We start from the raw sequence: 22032 nt of genomic DNA, 5'->3' as shown, positions 1-22032 counted from the left end.
AATTAACAATAGTAATCATGAAAAAGAGAAAAGGGAAAAAATGTACAAAAAATATTTATAGCAACTCTTGGTAGAGGCTAAGAATTGAAAATCAAGGGAATGTCCATCAATTGAGGAATGATGGAAAAAGCTGTGTTATATGATTGTAGTGGAATGGACTTGTGCTACAGGAAATGACAAACAGGATGATCCCCAAAAAACCTTGAAAGACTAATGAACATCGATGTATAGTGAAGTGATCAGAGCTGAGAGGACATTGTGAGTAGTGACAGCAGTATTGTTCAATGAGTAATTGTGAATGACTTAACTACTCTCAGCAGTGCAATGATCCAAGACAATCCCAAGGAACTAATGAGGAAGCTTACTATGCACCCTTATAGAAAGAACTGATAAAAAGAACACTTGTGAATTGTACATATATAACCTGATTTTGATCTTGTGGAGGGGGGAGGAAAGGGAGGGAGAAAAATTTAGAACTCTAAATCTTATGAAAATGAATGTTAAAAACTACTCTTACATGTAAATGGAAAATAAAATAAATGTTTGTTGGGAAAAAAAACAGATGTCAAAAGATATGAAAAGTTTTCAAAAGAATAAATGTCAGTTTGTTATTGTCACGTCAGACTTTTCATGTTCACGTTTTAGGGTTTTCTTGGCAAAGACACTGGAGTGGTTTGCTATTTCCTTCTCTAGCTCATTTTATAGATGAGAAAACTGAAGCAAACAGTTAAGTGATTTGCCCAAGGTCACACAGCTAGTAAGTGTCTTAAGTTAAATTTGAACCCAGATCTTCCTGACTCCAGACCTGGTGCTCTAACCACTGTACCACCCAGCTGCCCTAAATATAAACTATAAACAACCATATGAAAATATGTTCTAAATCATAAATAATAATAGAAATGCAAACAAAAACAACTCTGAGGTTTCACCTCATACCTGCAAATTAGCAAAGATGACAGAAATGAGAATGGTGAAAACTAAATGGGAGTGGTGAAAGTTAAATGGGCTGTAGGGAGACAGGCCCTACTAATGCACTGTTAAGATAGCTCTGAATGCATCTAACCATTCTGGAAAATGACTTACAACTGTACAAGAAAAATTACTGAACTCTTCATACCCTTTGACCCAAAGATCATACCCATACCACAATAGTATGAATACATACCTAAAGGAACTCAAAGACAGAAACAAAGGTCCAATATATACCAAAATGCCTCTTGTGTGGTAGAAAAGAACCAGAACAAAGAGGGTGCCCATTAATGGGGAAATGGCTGAATAAACTGTGGTATATGAATATAATGGATTATTTTTGTACAGTAAAAGAAATAACAAATGAGTAATTCAGAGAAATGTGAGATTTATATAAATCAGTGGAAAGAGATATAAGCAGAACCAGAAAATATGCACAAAAACTATAACAATGTAAATGAAAATGTCACTGGAAGGAAATTGAGCTCTCAGTAACTAAAAAGTCAATAATGATGCGAGGGAAGAACAAATAATGAAATATACCTCCTCCTCCTCTCAGCAGCTCAGGCAAAATATGGTACACACTGTCAGATATGACCACTGCTTTGGATGTTTTTGCCAGATCTTTTTCTTTGTTACAAGAGAAGATTCAATTCCCGAAGTTGGAGTGAAAGGGAAGAAATGGGGAGGATATGTCCAGAAATTACTATGAAACAAAACAAAAACCACTAATAAAATTTATTTAAAAAGCAAAACAAACAAACAAAAAAGAAAAGACATTTAAATATCAAATGAAGAAAAAAGATCTAAAGAAGAGGGAACCCTGACCTACAAAGCAGGAGTTTAAAGAGTAGAAGAATGTCACACACAGGAAAAAAGGAAGTACCACTAAGAAGTTGGAATCAAAATATAAAACTCTTCCCAAAGAGGAAAGAACTAGATACTGCTCTGAAGAAGCAGCAAATGTTAGTCCTCTGGGAAGGATTTTATGGAACCACAAATGTCGTAAATATATTAGTTCTTCCAGAAGGCTCAGAGGAAGTAGAGATTGAATAGTGACTCCTTACTAAGAAATACAGAAGTAGCTATTTGTGGTCCTCATAACACCACAGTGGTCCTCCTGCCTATAACAGAGAACTTCCCAAGAAGTTATAAAAGGTTATGTATGAAACCAAAGGACTACTACTCACTTCTGGTCATCCACAGAGCCCAAAATCTAACACCCCCCAAAAGTTCGGAAAGTATTATCAAAGATTACAAAACCTTGAGTAAAAAACTGAGAACCTCATATTCAGTTTGACAGGGTTTGGGTTTTGGGTTTTTTTTTGGCATTTTGTATTTGGTCACAAACTTTATAAAAATTTAAAAATTAATATACTTACCACCACTTGTAGAGGACGAAGGGTCCACTGCCAACACAGATACTTTGTGTCCATTTCCAGTAAGCATCTTCCCCAAATATTCTATAAATGTTGATTTCCCAGCACCTGGGGGACCAGACAATCCTAGGATAAAAAGAAACCCTCTAATTCAGTGCCATAAATAACAGCATTCTATTAAGTCCAACATTAATATAGCTTCTATTTTACATGATTTATTAGGACTTCTATTTGTCTATTTTATCACTTCCAAACTTCATTAAAAGGAACTATTTCTTTGGTTAATTCCTGCATATCAGGTTATAGCAGAAAACAACTTTTCATAGATCTTCAAATAAAATTCAGTGACTAAAAATAATAATCTAATGCCATTATTTGATAAAACATATTTAAATATTTTTATAATTTCAATCTTTTTCTCTCATTCTCACTTAATTTCTAAGCAGTTAATGGTGAGTTTCCAAAACTTATACCCATTTCTCCCTCCAAATAAAAAAATAAACATCACCATCATTTACTGTTAAGCATGGTAAGCAATCATCCTAAGTTTGCCTTTAGTCTTCCCAATGGTAAAGAGCCTATAAATGTGAACACTCCGGTAATTAAAGATGTATATTCTCACTTTTAAAAAGCAATGTGTATTTAGATTAAAAAATAGCCCCCTTTTTTCTTCCTTTATTCAAAATGCATGAGTCTCAGTTCAAAATTTTAAATAAATTCTAGCAAAAAAGATACAGCAATGTATCAAAAAAAATTATTCACTATGATCAAATTGAATTTATTCCAGAGGTGCAAGCATGGTTTAACATGAGGAAAACAATTAACATAATTAACATTAAAAACTAAAATGCCCCAAACTACATGATTATTATAATAGTGCAGAAAAAGCCTTTGAAAATACACTACATTAATTTATCTTCAAAATCCTACAAAGCTAGGGGGCAGCTAGGTGGCGCAGTGGATAAAGCACCAGCCCTGGATTCAGGAGGACCTGAGTTCAAATCCGGCCTCAGACACTTGACACTTACTAGCTGTGTGACCCTGGGCAAGTCACTTAACCCCAATTGCCTCACCAAAAAGAAAAGAAAAAGAAAATCCTACAAAGCCTAAATACATCAAAGCCATTTTAATGTGACAAACAGTACATATCTAAAATCAAAAGAAAGCATTATTTGCAATGAAGCTTTCTCAGTAAATACAGGAATAAAGCAAGGATGCTTCCTTTCCATAGAGTTATTTGACATAATTCTAGAAATGTTAGTGATAGCAATAAGAGAGAAGTTAAGTCCAGAAGGACAGGCAACAAAGACAAAATTATGCCTATTTGCTCATGACAAGATGATTCTCTTAGAAAGTCCCAGAGATTCAGCAAAGAAACAATAAATTCAAAAGTAGCTGGATACAAAATAACACCCCCCCCCAAGAAAAATTTAATAGTGTTTCTATATAATTATAACAACTACAGAAGAACATACTAGAAAGGCAATCCTGATTCAAAATAAATACAAAACATATACATATCTGAGTAAACCTGCTCAAATACAATTATGACATTTCTCAAAGAACAAAATGTATAAATCACCTAAATTGAATTCTAACAACATAACTAACTTTTCCATTAAGGCTAAAAAATTATCCTGAACAAAATTTTCACAGTAGGCATTTCGATTATTAACTTTTCTTATGATCAAACAAGCATTTAAGTATCTACTGTGTAATATACGCTGTTCTAGGTTCTGGGAATGCAATGACAAAAAATAAATACTTCTTTACCTTAAGGATACATATGATCATTAATTTATAGCTGGAATGGACCTTAAAGATCATCAGTCCAATCCTCTGATTTTTATAGATGAAGAATAGAAGTCAAGAAAGGTTAAAGTGCTTTGTGAAAGGTCATAAGCAAGTAGCTTGGTTCTGTCACCACTGTTCCTTAAGGACAAAAGCTACAGATAGCTTTATAAGTTTCCCCATGCCTTGCATAGTCCCTTGCACATTGTACAGTGGTTCAATGTACATTGACGATAATGATGATGATAATCTATGGTGTCTACAACAGAGACTGCCATACTAGGTTTAATATAACTAAAATAAGTGGAGGTTATCAGAAAAAAAAAATTTTATTTCGATTAAGTTGCAAACCAATTCTGACTGCTTCCTAACATTTCTAGGGCATTTATTAGAAAGAAATCTATCTCCTTAGTCTAACAACTAAAGTCTTTCATCCATCTAGAATTTGTTTTTATAAATAAGTAGTTTGCTCTGCCTTGGTGCTAATAATATAAAGGTGATTATCATGGATCATTGTGCTCTCTCCAAAAAAAGTACATACAGAGCTGGTAATATGCTGGTTTGGGATAGGGATACAGGTAAGTGAAAAATCATGGGCTATTTCAAATACTTTTAGATAAGTTACTTTTTAGAAATTACTTCTAAAGCATCTAGAGCAATGACTCCCAAACTAAGAACTAAAGATTATGTATTAAACTAAGTCTTCAATGAAATGTAATGGAGTGATATAAATCTAAAGTAACCTCAGGCCACTTAGGGCACAATACCTTGTTACTTTATTCACAATTGTAGTGATTTGATCACTCCTACATGGTCACAAATCTGACTTGTGCAATTCCCTTTATGTGGTCAGACACATATACTTACGCAGTGATTTTGCCATTCCAGAAATAAATGAGTTTAAAGAAATCAAATAGGTTTTTCTGGTGTTCCAGGCTGGTAACAAAAAGGATGCACACCCTTAAAAATATATTTAAGGTCAAGATGACTAGGTTTAAAGTTACTCCTAGACATCCTTAAATGTAACAGAAGGGCTCCAAAAGGAACATGTTTTGCCCACTGAAGAAAAAGGAAACTGAAAGTGTTATTCTTAAGAGTAATTACCTAAGACAAACACAAAAATTGGACAACTCACTCATGGCTCTAAATCAAGAAAATAAAGGACTCTCAGAAAATAATGTTAATATTATTTAATGGATTTGTGGGTTTCTATTCTACATGTTAAACCTCTCACTTTGAGCAAGGAAGATTTTTTTATTCTTCTCTTAACAAAGCCATGATTCATATGAGCAGGACAAAATCTTTTAATTTAATAATACCCATGATCCAATGACCTAAAGCTGACCGTCAAAGAAAAGGCATTTAAATTCATCGAAAAAAATCCTGAGTTAAAAGCTTTTTTTTAATATTAAGACTAAGTATCTAGGATCATCTTAGTAGCAAAAAACAAAATGCAGAATTATTTACTGGACAAAAATGACTGACCCACTCTAAATGCCAGTGGCTTTCCTTTATTTAATTGCTCTTGTTCTCTGTGGTAGTTTAAAACCATTTGAAGAAGCACCTGGGCTAACTCTCTTTTCCTGCTATGAGTGGATTCTATAAGAGTAATAGATTCTGCTAGCGAGGCCCTTTGCCCTTTGATTAAACCGGTGTAAAGTTTGTTCACAAATCTTCGTTCTTTGTCAGAAAGTCCCTCTGTGTGTAGCTTTATGGTTGTTTGTATGCTTAGTTTTCTCTTGAAATCACATGATGGTAGCATCCACTTTGCACGGTGCAATTCGACAGAGTTAAGTGGTGGAGTGCATGAAAATCCAGATCCAAAATGTGTTCCTGAGTGAAAGATGAATTGGTAGTTTTGGAAAGATGATTTTGAAAGGCTCCTAAGAAAATGATGGTGAGGAAATAGTAGCAATGTGGATATTTTCATTTTGTTTTGAATTGAAGATACACTGAAGTTTGGGTTCAACTTGATTTGTGACCTTCCTAAGGGAAGAGAGAGAAGGGAAAAATTTTTACTTTATTTGACAAAGTAAATCATGACATGAAAAAAGTAAATGTGCAGTGATTTCAAACAGATCAGCCACTTAATTCTGACTTACTTAAGAATACAAAACAAATTTCTGGAAAGCAAACTGGGTTAAAGTATTCTTATATAAAAAGTTATATTTGATTTTATTAAATATCATCACATGAGACTAACAAGTCAGTCTATATATTAGATATGGGCAGGATCACAGAATCTAAGAGCTGGAAGGGAATTTTGAAGCTATTTAGTATGACTCATGCAAGCAAACTCTCTACAACATTCCTAATAAGCAACTTCCACACCTTTGCTTGTACACATTTAGTGAGAAGGAAGCCACTACCCCACTGAAGCAGCTCAACCCACTGTTTAATATCCCTAATGATCATAAAGTTTTTCCTTGCATCGAGGTGGATTTTTTTTTCCTTTTCAATTACCATCCACAGTTCCTAATTTTTCCCTCTGAGACCAAACAATTCTATTCCACACGACAGTCTTTTTTGGTTTGTTTTTGTTTTTGTTTTTTTTAGTGAGGCAATTGGGGTTAAGTGACTTGCCCAGCTAGTAAGTGTTAAGTGTCTGAGGCCAGATTTGAACTCAGGTACTCCTAATTCCAGGGCCGGTGCTCTATCCACTGTGCCATCTAGCTGCCCCATGAAACACTTCTTAATAAAGGCCTAGAAAGATAAACTGCTAGGTCATCATTTGCTGCAGATAAACTTATAAAATCTCCAAGCATCCATAGTTTAGCTATAACCTTCTCCATCCTATATTTGTGAAGTTAATTTTTTGAACTCTGATGTAGAATTTTACATCAATCCTTGCAAATTTTCAGCTTATTTTAATAAGCTAATAAATAGGGCCCATATTCTAGTTTGTCTGGCCCTGTTTGGCTTCAGATTATAATCCAATATGTTATCTATTTCTCTATAACTTGTGTCATTTTCAAATCTGACCAGCATAATTCCTAAGCCTTCATTCACATCAATGATTAAAATGTTAAATATGACAGAATCAAAAGTAGATCTTTGGGGTATTTTCTCCCTTCACACTGTTGTTATTCCAATGATACCTACCCTATAGATCCTGACATTCAACCAGTTCTAAATATATCTTACTATATAGTTATCTGATATATGTCTTCATCATACCCAAAAGCATAGTATGAAAAGTTTTACTAACTGTTGATGAAATCTAAATATAATGTAATAACATGGAAATGTCTTAATGAAGACTAAGACATGTACTTTTTTGGGGGGAGGATATAACCAATGCAGGAATTTGTTTTGCTTGACTATACACACACACACACACACATATATATTTGCAATGGGGGTTAAGTGACTTGCCCAGGGTCACACAGCTAATAAGTGTCAAGTGTCTGAAGCCGAATTTGAACTCAGGTACTCCTGAATCCAGGGCCAGTGCTTTAACCACTGCGCCATCTAGCTGTCCCCAACTATACATAGTTGTAACAAAGGTATCATTTTTACTATATATATTTGTTACAAAGGTATTATTTTTCTTCCCCCCCCCCACTGGGGGGAAGGGAAATGGAAGAGGTGGATTTTTAATCATGGGGGAATATTCATTTAAAAACAATTTATCAAGATTTTTGTTAGTCAAGCATACTGCTCCAGTTTACAGAACTTCACCTTCCCTTTTTAAAAACAGTATTGATACTTGCCCTTCCCCAGTCCTACAGCATCCCTTCATTTGCTTTTTTTTTTAAATCACTAACAATGGCTCAACAATCACATCCTTTCATTCATTTCTGTATGATGAATATCTCAACAACATCACGTGAATTTATGTACACACACACACACACACAGAGTTTCCCCAATGGACTATATGCACTTTGAAGGCAGAAGCTATTGCATTTTTGCCTTTATGTTCCCAGCTCCTAGCACAGTGCCTACACACATAGGAAGCACTTATGAATGCTTGATTTGTTCACAGAATACTGGGATCAGAGATTCAGAACTAGAAGGTCCTTTAAAGGCTATCAAGTTGAATCTTTTCCCTTCCCTCCCCCACCCCATTACAGATAAGGAAATTGAAGCCCAAGGAGGTTAAGTGACTTGCACCAAGGCACAAAGCTAGTAAGTAGAAATGCTAGGATCTAAACCCTGGTTCTCTGACTTGAAATTAAGTGCTTTTCCACTGTAATATGCTAGTTGTTTGAAGGCAGTTGGATGTTACCTGACCATCTCACCCATTATCTTGGGTTTTCATTCCCTGCTAAACATTTTTGGTTTATTCTTCTCAACCCAAAAAATCTCTACTAGCAAACAGGCACAAGAGTTTAATAGTTCAGTCTTACCATCATTACTAGTCTATTTGCCCTCAAGCAGCAATCTTATCTCTTCTTCGATCCTTCTCATCCCAAAAAATAGCCTTTAAAAATTCCATTTTCATATCCTTGGCATTTATTATCAGTTTCTGCTCATTCTGAGTTTTCGTTTATCTGTTGCTATTTTTATTGGATCATGTTACCTTTCTGTATTCCTCAGTTATTTTCCCTTTCTTCTATATCCCATAAATGTCTTTAAAACCAAGAACAGAAGGTTATAATCATAATGTCCAAGTTTAGCATCAAAGGAAAACGGAGACAATGTACCTCTTTCCTTCTTTGCATAGGTATGTGAAGGGATGCAAAGAATAGGTTTGGCTCTACTGAAAAAAATTTTCAAAGCCCCCATCAATGGTGAAAAAGAGGGGACAGGAGATAAAAGGAGAGAAGTAAAAAGAGGAGGGGCTGCAGACAAGTTAAAAATCTTCACATAGGATTTGTATTGATTTACCAAATAAAGTAAAAAATATTCACTGCCTTGTATACAAATAAAACAGGATAAAGCATTTCTTCTTTTTTTTTTTTTTAAGTGAGGCAATTGGGGTTAAGTGACTTGCCCAGGGTCACACAGCTAGTAAGTGTTAAGTGTCTGAGGCCGAATTTGAACTCAGGTACTCCTGACTCCAGGGCCGGTGCTCTATCCACTGCGCCATCTAACTGCCCCTAAAGCATTTATTCTTAAAGAACATATAAATATAAAAAAATTTTAACACAAGAAAAACTTAAAGCCAAAATCAAAATATATTACATCATTATAACTTAGTATTTCTGATACCTAGTGAATAGCACAAAGGAGGCTGATTAGTTCATAGGAAAACTGGATCAGATTTAGAATTTCTAAGGAACTTCTGTGGGGGGCAGGGCAATGAGAGTTAAGTGACTTGCCCACATCACACAGCTAGTATGTGTCAAGTGTCTGAGGCCAAATTTGAACGCAGGTCCTCCTGAATCCAGGGCCGGTGATTTATCCACTGTGCCGCCTAGCTGCACCCTCTAAGGAACTTTTAAAGACCATCTAGACCAACATCCTCATTCTACAAATGAGGAAACTGAGGTCCTGAGAGGTTAAGTGACTTGCTCAGGGTCACACAGCTATTAAATGTATCCTCTCAAATTGCAACCCTTGTATAATAAAATGATGAATATTTGTACATATTAAAAACAATTAAATTTGTACAACACAATGTATATTAAATACTTGTATATCTAGAATTAACTACTCAAAAATGCAACTGCCTTTTGTATTTCACTATAATTTTAAATATTTAATTTGTATAACTTTAACATAATCTTATTACAAATGAAGAGAAGGGGCAGCTAGGTGGTGCAGTGGTTAAAGCACCGGCCCTGGATTCAGGAGGACCTGAGTTCAAATCCGGCCTCAGACACTTAACACTTACTAGCTGTGTGACCCTGGGCAAGTCACTTAACCCCAATTGCCTCACCAAAAAAAAAAAAAAAAAAAAGGTCTAAAAAGTGAAGAGAAATTACAATTAGAAATGTTTTCAAAAGAAATTGCACCTGTTGTACATACATAGGTAATTTAACCTTTTAATTAAAAAACAAAAATTGGGGGCAGCTAGGTGGCGCAGTGGATAAAGCACCAGCCCTGGATTCAGGAGGACCTGAGTTCAAATCCAACCTCAGACACTTGGCACTTACCAGCTGTATGACCCTGGGCAAGTCACTTAAGCCCCATTGCTCTGCCAAAAAAAATCATCATTTTAAAATATTTTATTAATAAATGCTATCCTCATCTTAATATTTAAATATATTATCAATAGTGACATTTATTATTTTATTAAAACAAAATAAATTATATCCCAAGTTCCTAAATTGTAATTTTGTTCATAAAAGGCTGTATTTTAAAAACAAATTATTCAGGAAAGTTGTCATTGCACATAATGAGATTGCACTGTCATACTATCAAAGCCTGGGAGCAAATGTTCCAATAAAGTCAGAAATACCTGGAAATGCTCAGTTCATGGCAGAAGTTCACAAGCCATTGTTCAGAACTGTTCATGGACTAAACATAAGATGTATAGATGGATGGATAGGGAGATATAAATAGAAATAGTTAAGAAGCATATAATTGTATATATCTTGTTCTTAATATGTAGTCAGTAGTTTTTTGGTTAGAGTCTATGTTAGTCAATAACTGACCAAATTTTGTATGTCATTATTTTCTTTGAATTCACTAATTTTACAATGAATGGCAAATACAATTGACTACACAGAAAGATAAAAACATATGCCATACTTGAACCAGCTTCCTCAGGTCCTCTTCTCTGCCCTGACTACAAGTATGACACCCTGAAAATACTTCCAGACTTGAGATGTTGACAAATTTAGCTAAACCACTTTTCCCCCTTCTTTTTTGCTCACTAGTTAGGGATATAGCTCAGAGAGAGACTTTTGAAAATGAAGGTGAGGGGGTGGCTAGGTGGCGCAGTGGATAAAGCACCGGCCCTGGATTCAGGAGTACCTGAGTTCAAATCAGACCTCAGATACTTGACTTACTAGCTGTGTGACCCTGGGCAAGTCACTTAACCCCCATTGCCCGGCAAACAAACCCCTCCAAAAAAAAAACAAAAAAAGAAAATGAAGGTGATATAAAACAAAAATACATCTATAAATATTTGTTACCTGAGTTTTTGGTGAATTCCCCAACCACCCACACTTTAACCAGTTTCTCCTTTTTCTTCCTCAATGGAGTAAGTCATGTGTGCATCATCAATATTTAATTAAGAACCCAAACAAAATACTGGGCCATTGGATCTTACATATCCTTTTCCTCAACCCTTTGAAATCTGTTTTCTCAAAATCTAGAATCTCTTATTCAATCATGAACAGTGGTCGCTTGTTTTCCAAATTCCTGCATTTCTATTTCAACAACCAGTTTTTCTTTACTGTTTAGAAGTCCAGAACAGCAGTTCCATGTGTTGCTTCTTTTATTTTCCTCTGTAATTAATAACTTTCATTAAATATCAGATGTGTTTCCTCAATGAATCCTACCTTGTAACGACAAAAATATAAACAAAACTCAACTAAAGTAACATCTAAAAATATATGCAGGGCAGCTAGGTGGCGCAGTGGATAGAGCACCGGCCCTGGAGTCAGGAGTACCTGAGTTCAAATCCGGCCTCAGACACTTAACACTTACTAGCTGTGTGACCCTGGGCAAGTCACTTAACCCCAATTGCCTCACTAAAAAAAAAAAAAAAAATGCAACCTTCCATACTCAGAATCTCCTACTTCTCATGGAGACAAGGGTGTTATCTTTCCTCCTAAATATCCTGGGACCAAAAGTGGTCCTTTAATCCCAGTTTCAATTAGTGTGGTTTTCATTTATGTGACAGTCATTGTATGTGGTGTTTTTCCCCAGTTCTGTTCTCTTCTGTTTTCTGAATTTCTCATCATCACTTCTTATGGCATAGTAACAATCCATATGATTAGAAAAGGATAAAATTATCATTAAGGCTAGTCACAAATCTAACAGATGCCCTGCTTCTGTCACAGGGAAAGTGGCAGAAAATGTCTACATAGGTAAAGTTCCCCATTATTACAATATGGTGCTTCCATGCTAGGTATGTGATATTTTCTAGTTCACATCTATCGTCTTCTTCTATTCAAGTAGTCTGTAGTGTATGCCAATAATATTTTTTCTATTTCCATTGATCTTCACCCAAATGCTCTCCCTCCCTGCTTCAGGATACTGTATTTCCTTTTAAGCATGAAGGAGTAAATCAAATGAAATAATGTATATAAATCACTTTGCAAACCTCAAAGAACTATTTAAATTCTAGCTATTATTAACATATGATGCCACTGATATTTTTTGCACTCTATTTCTTCTGAATAAATTATACCCTTCCAGAGTCAAACACCAGTCTCAAATTTAATCCCACTAAATTTTAATATCAAATTTGCCTCCTTGTGTTAATCTCTAGGTCACCCTACTTATTTCCCATATTTTATGTGCACTTACATAAAGATATTCCAGGCTCCCTTCTTAGATACTATCTCCTATTAGTCCTTTTTTCTTCCTTCTAACACTGTACCTGCAGTTCTTTAGTACCAAGTTTATCAGATCTATGTGAGTAGTTTTCTCTTCTTCATTTTCAAGACCTCTTAATTAGATTTTCAAGACTGCAGATAACTACTGACTTTTTTTGGGGGGGGGGGTGACATTTGTTAGGTATACACCATCCCTTGTCATCACCTCACCTTTCCAACAGTTTAAGCCATGGCTCAAAAATCCAAAACTAGCTCTCACCCACCCTTGCCTTAGCCAGCTGTTCATTTCCCATATATGCCTTTCTTTTCTGAATTCTCTACTGTCAATCAGTAGTAGTGATAGAAATAACATCCATGCTCCAAGGGCTTTAGCTTTTTGCCTAATTCTTTATAATGCTAAGCTATACATTTTGGTTTCTTTGGGGTGACATTTGTTCACACACGAATCATAAGACGCAGGTAGTAGTCATCAGATTTGACAATTCTCAGAATGCTCCATTACAATCCAGATACACATCCTGGTAGAAGTGGATGTTTCTATCTGTTCTACAAACAATTGCCTAGCTACTCTTCAGGAGTCACCACCCACCACTACTCTGCTTTTCCTCTATTACCGAATGACCTCTTACCTGGCAGACAGCAATATTCCTTGAAGCCCAATAAAGCTTCTTCCTCCAGGGACAGTTTAGTTCCCCTTTCTACAAATATCATCTTTATTATTATACCTATTATGCCCCCAATGGTCCTTCCCTTCCTTTTTTGCCAACTTCCAATCCCCTCATACTGATGAGATTTCCCTCCTGTCTTTATTCTTGTTTCTGCCTTGAAACCTATCTTACTTTCTTTCAAGGAACACTTCAATTTCCCCATAACCTAAAGAATAAAAATGTGCTCCTCCAACCCTTTCACTTTCTCTTCTAGAATACAAATAAACTTGAATTTTACACACACAAAGGTATTACAGGGCAGAAACATAAGCATATCACGTCACAGAAAAATTCTCTTTGCTTTCCATACTTACTTGGAGAAAATTCCAACTTTTTATCTTCTTTCAGTTTGATCCCATAATTAATTCCCTATGATTAACTACAATAACAAACTTCACATATGTGAGAAATGAGAATTGAGACACAAATATAATTAAATTCTTTATTTTATTTTAGGACTCATCTCCAGGTACTTCCTTCTACTTCCTTGGACACCAAGCATTCTGCCCCAATTTGAGACTTAAGGTTTAAATTTATTTAGCAGTTAGACAAAACTACAAGGATACTAGGTACAACATAATGTCCATTTAGTTAGTAAAAAATCTACACACTTTATCTCACTGGGGCTCTCTGTCCCTTTTGGGAATTAAAGAGCCTTTGTTGTTTTTGTTCAGTCATTTCATCATGTCTAACTCTTCATGACCTCATTTAGGATTTTCTTGGCAAAGATAATCAAGTGGTTTGCCATCTCCTTCTCTAGCTCATTTTATAGATGAGAAACTGAGACAAAAAGGGTGAAGTGACTTGCCCAGGGTCACATAGCTAGTAACTGTCTGAGGCCAGATGAGTCTTCCTGACTCCAGGCCAGACACTCTATCCGCTGCATCACCTAGCTGCCACTGAAGATGTTTAATAATATTTTTTAAAAAATAGAATAAGAGGCCCAAGAGCAGAAGAAACAACTAATTATGTAATGAATTCTACAGCTTCATTTCACCCCATCCATGCTCTCCAGAACATCCTCTCTACTTCCCTGAATGCTAGCTCCTATTCATAAATGACACCTACAGTGCCAGGATAGAAACTACAATACTTCAGTAGATCTGTGAGTTCACTGATATAAGGGTTCTCCCTTAAATGGTACAGATCACAACCACCCATGCTTTCTTTTTTTTTTTTTTTTGGTGAGGCAATTGGGGTTAAGTGACTTGCCCAGGGTCACACAGCTAATAAGTGTTAAGTGTCTGAGGCTGGATTTGAACTCAGGTACTCCTCACTCCAGGGCCAGTGCTCTATCCACTGCGCCACCTAGCTGCCCCCATGCCTTCTTATCATACAAACCTATTATCTGTATCAAGATAAGAACTTTTCTCTAGATTTCTTGACATTATGTTGGTACCAATGAAGACACAGACTGGCCATTTGTTATCCCTTGCTCTCACTATTTTGACCAGCTCGCCTATTCTTCTGGTCATTAATCTCTTTTATATCTTTTATACTGCTTTTGATGCACAATTTATCATTGCTAATATGTTGCAGCCTATTCACACCCACCATGCATCTCTCTCCAATGCCCTTTGGGTAGAGACCCAGAACATTAATTCTTTGAAAACTGTGGTATTATGACTTATAGCTATATAACATCACTACAAGGGCACTGGTTTTTAAAAGATGGGTTTTTGGAGGCAGCTAGGTGCACAATGTATAAAGCACTGGTTCTGGATTCAGGAGTACCTGAGTTCAAATCCAGCTTCAGACACTTGACACTTACTAGCTGTGTGACCCTGGACAAGTCACTTAACCCCCATTGCCCTGCCAAAAAAAACATGCCCAACATACTCTCTTATTTAATTTTGGACCCCACTCATCATCCATCTGTACTGAGATATAAGTGCTACAGTAGAAATAATACCAAATGTTGAGTCATAAGAACTTAGTTCAAATCCTAGCTATGTTACTCTATGGCCTTAGGTAAACTACTTAATTATTAGTCTTTGGTTTCTTCTTTGTATAAAATGAGGGTGTTGGATTAGACAGTTTCTATGGCCCCTTCAAAATCTAAACCTATGATGGATCACCTCTAAGGATTATCAATCTAACTTCATGTTCTGAACAATAGGCTTGTTTTTTCCATGGAGAATTAGGCCAAACTTCCTTGAGTGACTGTGGGTCTCATCTAGAAAGCTCTACACACCATCTACAAACAGGAGACTATGGAAGCTCTCACAATCTACTGAGAATCCTTCCACTTGGTCTCTGCACTGAACATTTCCCTTGATAGTAGCAAATATCTCTACTGAGGTTATGTCTCCCTGTTTTATACCTTGTTTCATATTAATAATCAAAGGGTCACTAAACAAAGTTCTGTTATTGCCTCTTTCAAGGACTCTTGTGGAATTTTTATAGGAAAAAAAGTCTTTAAGATAGCATTTTGCCCTACTAAACCAAATGATTTTTTTAATAATCAAAAAACAAACACACTGGGATCTTGTATTCTCCATGCTTCTCAGACACTGTGTAATAGAGTATAAGAATGTTGGATACTTTGATGCTTCAATGAATTGATCGACCCAGAAGCATTTAGTAAGCACCTACTATGAACCAAACTCTATGCTAGGCACAGGGGATACATATACAAAGAACGAACAATACCTATTCTCAAGGATATTACATTCTAATGAGGAAGATAAGAAGTAACTATGTAAGTATATTAAAAAATAAAAAGGGAATAAATGTAACACATACAAGTTTTTTAGTGAGGGAAACATTCATAGTCGAGTCACTGGTATGGGGAAGAGGAATGGCTTCATGTAGAAAGTGGAGAGATGAGGGAGAATCTTTCATCAATTTGGTTATTTCCTTCAAGATTTAAGATCACAATCTATCCATATGACTCCTATTCATGTCCTCTTGCATACAATCCAAAAAAAAATACACTCCTTCCTTAGAAGTACATGGATACCGGGGCAGCTAGATGGCGCAGTGGTTAAAGTACTGGCCCTGAATTCAGGAGTACCTGAGTTCAGGTCTGGCCTCAGACACTTGACACTTACTAGCTGTGTGACCCTGGGCAAGTCACTTAACCCCCACTGCCTGCAAAAAAAAAAAAAAAAGAAGTACATGGATACCAATGGAATACACAGATTATTCTTTAGTTATCCTTTGCTCTTGCCACATGACCAACACACCTCCTCTTCTAGTTACAAAACACTAAAAGGGATCTCAGGATCAATGACTTAAAGCTGGGAGGTATTGTTAGCAATCACTTAGTCTCAATTTAGTCTCTATTCAATCTGCTCTCTATCTTCTTCAATTTTATAAATAATGAAATGGAGGCCCAGGAAGATTTCAGTGACTCATCCAAGATCCAGAAGTAGTCAGTAGCAGAACCAAATTATAAACTTAGGCTTCTGATTTCAAAGTTAAAGACAAAAAACCCTTTGCACTGTACTTTATGTTAGGATTTGAAATACACTGTATAAACTGGAGGAGGAAAAAACTACATTCTTAGGTATGGTTTTGCTTAGGCTTATATAAGGATTAATTTACATCTCACATGTTGGCAGCTGGTATTTACAAAAAAAGGTTGAGTAACCTTTTGATAGTAACATTTTATTATGTAATCCACAAATAATAGTTTATGCACAAATACCCAAGAATTCTTAACATATTCAAAATCAACCTAAAAGGAGCCCATAAAAGAAAAAAGACAAGGCTTCAGTATGGCCTTTCCAGATTTTAGCTCCTAGCATACATGTTACAGACAGTGAGGAAGTAAGGGAGATGATCGTCTGAGTTGCAGGAGAGAAGAACTTCACAACTGTTACACAAATTAGCATCTTGCCTTTTTATGTAAAGACAGAAAAGTTCCACCAGATATAAAATTAAAACATTTTAACTTGTTTTCACATTCAGTAAAGACACTGGAATCATTTGACAAGTGGTAAACCAGAGCTCTGTTAGATTACAAGTAAAATCAAGTATAAATCAAGAAATTCCCCTTCATTTGTTTCATCTAGTAAACAGCACTCTTAAACAATTGTTTGGGAGAGGGAGTTTGTTTTTAAAGATTCACATCCTCCTGTCTTACATGGGTTAATGCCTTCATCATACAGAATAAGCACAGAATCAATGTTTTTAAAACTTACATTCTTCTAGATTTTCTAATAAAGGAATATTTTTAAACTTTTTGATTCCATGACAAAGTATAGATTTGTATTGCTCTTAAAAACTTGCTTGGCAACAGTTTTTTGTGATATGTGATTGAAACTGGTCCACTGAATATTCTCAATTTCAATAATTACTCAGGCATGAAAATGTGTATGGGATTTCCAAAATCAATACATTAGGTCAATGATTACAGAACTGCAGTATCCAAAAAGGTAATATGATTTTACACCATGTGTTACCATTTCTGAATGCTAACCCACTTGTAATTTGGAGATAAATTGCCTGATAGCATGAATCTACTATTTGCCATATTTTTCTCCACTTTAAGGAAGATTAACTTCATTCTTAATAATCTCATGATGTTTTTGTGTAATTGTGCCTTTTAAAAAAATCAATACAAGTTGGCTATTGTTGAAATATGTCACTCTAACAGTGCTAATAGAAAATATATTGGCTTTACATATGTTTCTATATACACACACATATATGTGGTGCGTTTGTATTCCCTTACTCAATAATCTCCAGTAGCTCCCTATTGCTAGTAGGATCAAATATAAACTCCTCTGCCTTTTAAAGTTCTTCATACCCTGCCCTCAACCTACCTATCCAACCTTATTAAACATTACTCCCCTCACACCACTCTGTGATCCAGTCAAACTAGCTTTCTTACAGTTCCTCACACAGCATATTTCATCTTCCATGTCTGTGGTTTTGCAATGACTCCAAAACTGGAATGCAATCCCTCCTCACCTCTACCTCTTCAGGTGCCCTATCTCCTTCAAAACTCAGCTTGTGTCACCTTCTACATAAGGAGTTCTTAACCTGGAGTCTAGGAACTTTTAAATTTTAATTAATTAATTAAAGGTTTCCTTTGTAATTCTATGCATTCCATTTTATACACATAAAACAGTATTCTGAAAAAGGGTTTGGAAGTTTTAACATTACTGCCCAAAAGGTCTATGACATTAAAAAAAACTGAGAATCTCAGTTCTGCATAAAACCTTTTCTAATCCCCCCCAGCTGCTGATGCCTTCCCCCTCCCATAAAAAAAATACCTTAAATTTTGTATAAATGTAGTAGATATTTACATATGTACATGTTGTCTCCCTCAGCAGTGCGGGCTCCTTGAGAATACGCAATTTTATTTTTCTCTTTGTCTAGCTGTGATAGGATTCATGAGACTTTCCCTCCAATTGTAACTTTTTCCACCCCATACTGAGTCTGACATTTTCCAAAAGTTGCCAGATTTCCTCAAAACTTACCAGCTGTGTGACCCTGGACAAGTCCCTTAACTCTGAGATGAGACAAATGAGCTAGAGAAAGAAATGTCAAACCATTGCTGTATCTTTGCCAAGAAAATCCCAAATGGAGTCCTAGAGTGTCAGACACAACAGAAATGACTTAACGACTACTTTTAAAATTCAAGCATTCCCTGTCCCCCAGTCCAGAAATGCTTTCTCCTCCTCTACCTTAGTATTCCTATCTTCTTTCTGAGCACAACAGAAGTGCTCCCTCCTACATGAGGCCTCCCCACCCCACCAAGTACCTTTCATTTGCTTTTGTATTTTATACCTACTTATATGAGTACATGTTGTTCCCTCCTCTTCCTCCTCCTGTACAAAGTAAGCTGCTTGGAATGCCCGGATTGTGGTGTCTGTCTTTTAATGCCCAGAACCCAGGGGCAACAAGTAGAGATTGATGGGTAGATGGAAATGGCTTAAATCCAGCCTCAGACACTTATTGTGTGAGTGAGCCCCAACTCCCTGCAATACCCTTAATCTCTCTGAGCCTGTCTCCTCATCTGTAAAATAGGAACAATAAGGATAATTAATTGCTTAGATGTAAAATGGGGGTGACAGTATTGATTTCAGGACGGGGTTCAAATTAAGTCATGGATAAAGAGGTTTGAACATGTGTAGACATAGATAAAGAAAGATGAGAGGTGGAGGATGGAGGGCTAGCTTGGAGAAGCATGAACTCGGGTTCGAGTCCTGCCTCTGAGCACGCCAGAGACGGATCAATAGATCGTCGCAGTCTAGATCTATGTGTGTATAGAGAGGGGTGTGTGTGTGTCTCGCGGCCCACCAGGCCACCATCACTAGTCCCTCTGGCTCTTACCCACCCACCCGCCAGGCCCGGCCCCTCCCGCGGCCAAGTCCAAGGGCACTAAGTTTGTAGGGTGGGCGGCAGGCCGAGGTGCCCCAGGGCCCCGAGGAAGGAGGCGGGCGAACTTCTGATCGGGAAGATTCCAATCTGCCCGAGGGAGTTTCAGGTTTTTTTAAAACGTTGGTTTTATGCAAACGCCTCCCCTCCGCAAAGAGACAGCCGCACGCGGAGGCCACCGCACCAAAGCCCAGCTGTGACCTAACCTTGGCCTGACTTCCTTTTCCCACTCCCCTTCCCATGCCCCTCCCCCACCCAGGGTCCGGGAACGCGCACGCGCACCTCTCCTCCTCCCCCCCCCCCCATCCGAGTCTCAAAGAGGGCGCGGGCAAGAGGCCCTTTCCCTTTCCCATCCCACGCCCCTCCTCAGCCCACAGCCGCCGACGCCTGCAGCCGCGCCACCACCACAGAGAGGGGAAGGGCGGCCCCAGAGGCCGGGAGAGCCCTCGCACCGCCAGCCCCTTTACTCACACGGGACGGCTGTCATAGAAGCCGAAGCCGCGCCTCTTCCGCCCCGCCCCTCCGCTCAGGTGCAGGCGCAGGCGCGGTCGCCGTCTCCAACTGGAAGTGCCTTTCTGTATGGGGGGAGGGGAGGTCGCGCGGCGGCAACGGAACGGCGCGAAAGGATGGGAGGGCGAGGCGAAAGAGGCGTGGCCTCAGTCCCTGCGGACGTGGCTTGTGGGAAACAGAGAGGCGCGCGCATACGCAGAAGTCAGCTCGCGCTGACTGGAACTACTATAAGTCTTGTGTGGGGATGAGGGGAGGGATAGTTTTCGGGAGCCAGTTCCCTAGTGGGCGAGAGGGGAAGGAAGTCAGTGGAGGGGAAGGAAAAAAGGATTGCGTTTCTTTCTCTTTTGCTCTCGCTGCTAAAGAACTTGGAGTACAATAATTTTGGAAACAAAATCCACACGGGACCAGTAATTCATTTCTGGGCTCTTGAAAGTAACTGGATGCTCTGGCCAGAGTTCATCTTTCATTAACTTATGCTCGTGTTTTCCCGGCCCCAAGTTCACGCTCGGACCCATTTACAGCCCTCAAAGAAAACTGTTCATTTCCCTCCACCTAGTGACGTGGAGATGTACGCATTTGTGTGCCCGTCATCCTAAGGATGAGCTGGCATGAAGTTCATGCACGTCCGGGAATGATGACCATTTATAAAATTGTATATACGCATACATATATATACACATGGATGCATATATGCGTGTATACATACACGTATGTATGTATGTATACATGCATGCATACCACTATAAGTCGTTATTCCCAGACATGAATGAAAATTTAGCAGCAGTTCATCTGAAGGATGGGGATTAAAATACACCTATAGACATAGACTATAAAACTAGCTCACAAAAAGCCTGTGAAGTTGTTTCTGCAAGTGTCATCACTTTTATAAATGAAGAAACAGGCTCAGGTGAATTGATTTCCCTTTGTCACACAGCGAGTGGGAGGCAGGACTCGAATCTAGGTCCTCTGCCCTTTCCCTTATATAATATTACCAGACACCAAACAATACCCATAAAGGCACCGCTCGATTTAGAGATTAAAAGAACTTCTGAGGTCAGTTAGTCCAAACTTCTTATTTTGTAGATGAGAAAACTGAGGTTCAGAGGGGAGATTATTTGTCCAAGTTTTAGGCATTAATCTTAGATCCTTTAAACCAATATTTTTTTTTAATCTCATAGGGAGGGGCAGCTAGATGGCGCAGTGGTAAAGCACCAGCCCTGGATTCAAAAGTACCTGAGTTCAAATCCGGCCTCAGACACTTGACACTTACTAGCTGTGTGACCCTGGGCAAGTCATTTAACCCTCATTGCCCTGCAAAAACAAAAAAATCTCATAGGGAGATCTCACATTATCCTTCCTACATACAAGTGTTACCTCATGGTGTGACTTTTACCACTTAATTCAACTGTACAAATTTTAGGAAAAAATCCTGGACCTCTTGAGTGAATTTGTCATGACTTATAATAGTTTCCATTTCCCTTCTGTCCCTCCCCCCTTCAAATCAAGAAGCATTTTTTAAGTTACTCCTATGTGGGAGGCACTGTGCTAGGTATTCGATATACAAAAAAGAACAAGCTTAATTCTGACTGGGGAAACAATGTATGTAAAAAATTAAATATACAATATATACAAAGTAATAAATCAAGCAAACAAGCATGTATTAGGCAATATCATGTGCCAGGCATTGGAGAAGCATGTAAGATAAAGCAAATTAAATATTTTGGCCTTTTATAAATCATGAACAGTTGGATGACAAAGCGGATAGAGTGCTGGGCCTAGAGTCAAGAAGACCTGAGTTAAAATCCAGCTTCATATACCTACTATCTGTGTGACCCTGAACAAGTCCCTTATCCATGTTTGCCTTAGTTTCCACCTCCGTAAAATGAGCTGTAGAAGGAAATGGCAAACCACTCCAGTATCTTTTCCAGATGGGGTCAGAGTCAG

The 22032-nt window shown here is 37.5% G+C and overlaps 1 protein-coding gene across 5 annotated transcripts in view; it reads right to left on the bottom strand.

Annotated features, from left to right (window-relative positions):
• The window catches only part of MMAA (metabolism of cobalamin associated A), a 40407-nt gene extending 20275 nt beyond the window's left edge, over positions 1-20132 (bottom strand). Inside the window, exons 1-4 of one of the 5 annotated variants that reach the window (XM_043972976.1) lie at positions 20050-20108; positions 18992-19216; positions 5625-6125; positions 2352-2474 (exon numbers count right to left, since the gene is read on the bottom strand). In XM_043972976.1, the coding sequence (XP_043828911.1) occupies positions 2352-2474; positions 5625-6069 (568 nt within the window). In that variant the 5' untranslated portion in view covers positions 6070-6125; positions 18992-19216; positions 20050-20108. The other 4 variants (XM_043972977.1, XM_043972980.1, XM_043972981.1 and 1 more) reach the window with 4 other exon arrangements.
• Between the last annotated feature and the right edge of the window lie 1900 nt (positions 20133-22032).

The sequence above is a fragment of the Dromiciops gliroides genome, chromosome 6 (assembly GCF_019393635.1).
Source record: "Dromiciops gliroides isolate mDroGli1 chromosome 6, mDroGli1.pri, whole genome shotgun sequence".
NCBI classification, from domain to species: domain Eukaryota; kingdom Metazoa; phylum Chordata; class Mammalia; order Microbiotheria; family Microbiotheriidae; genus Dromiciops; species Dromiciops gliroides.
Note: the sequence above shows the minus strand (reverse complement) of the source record. Positions and strands in the feature narration are given on the sequence as shown.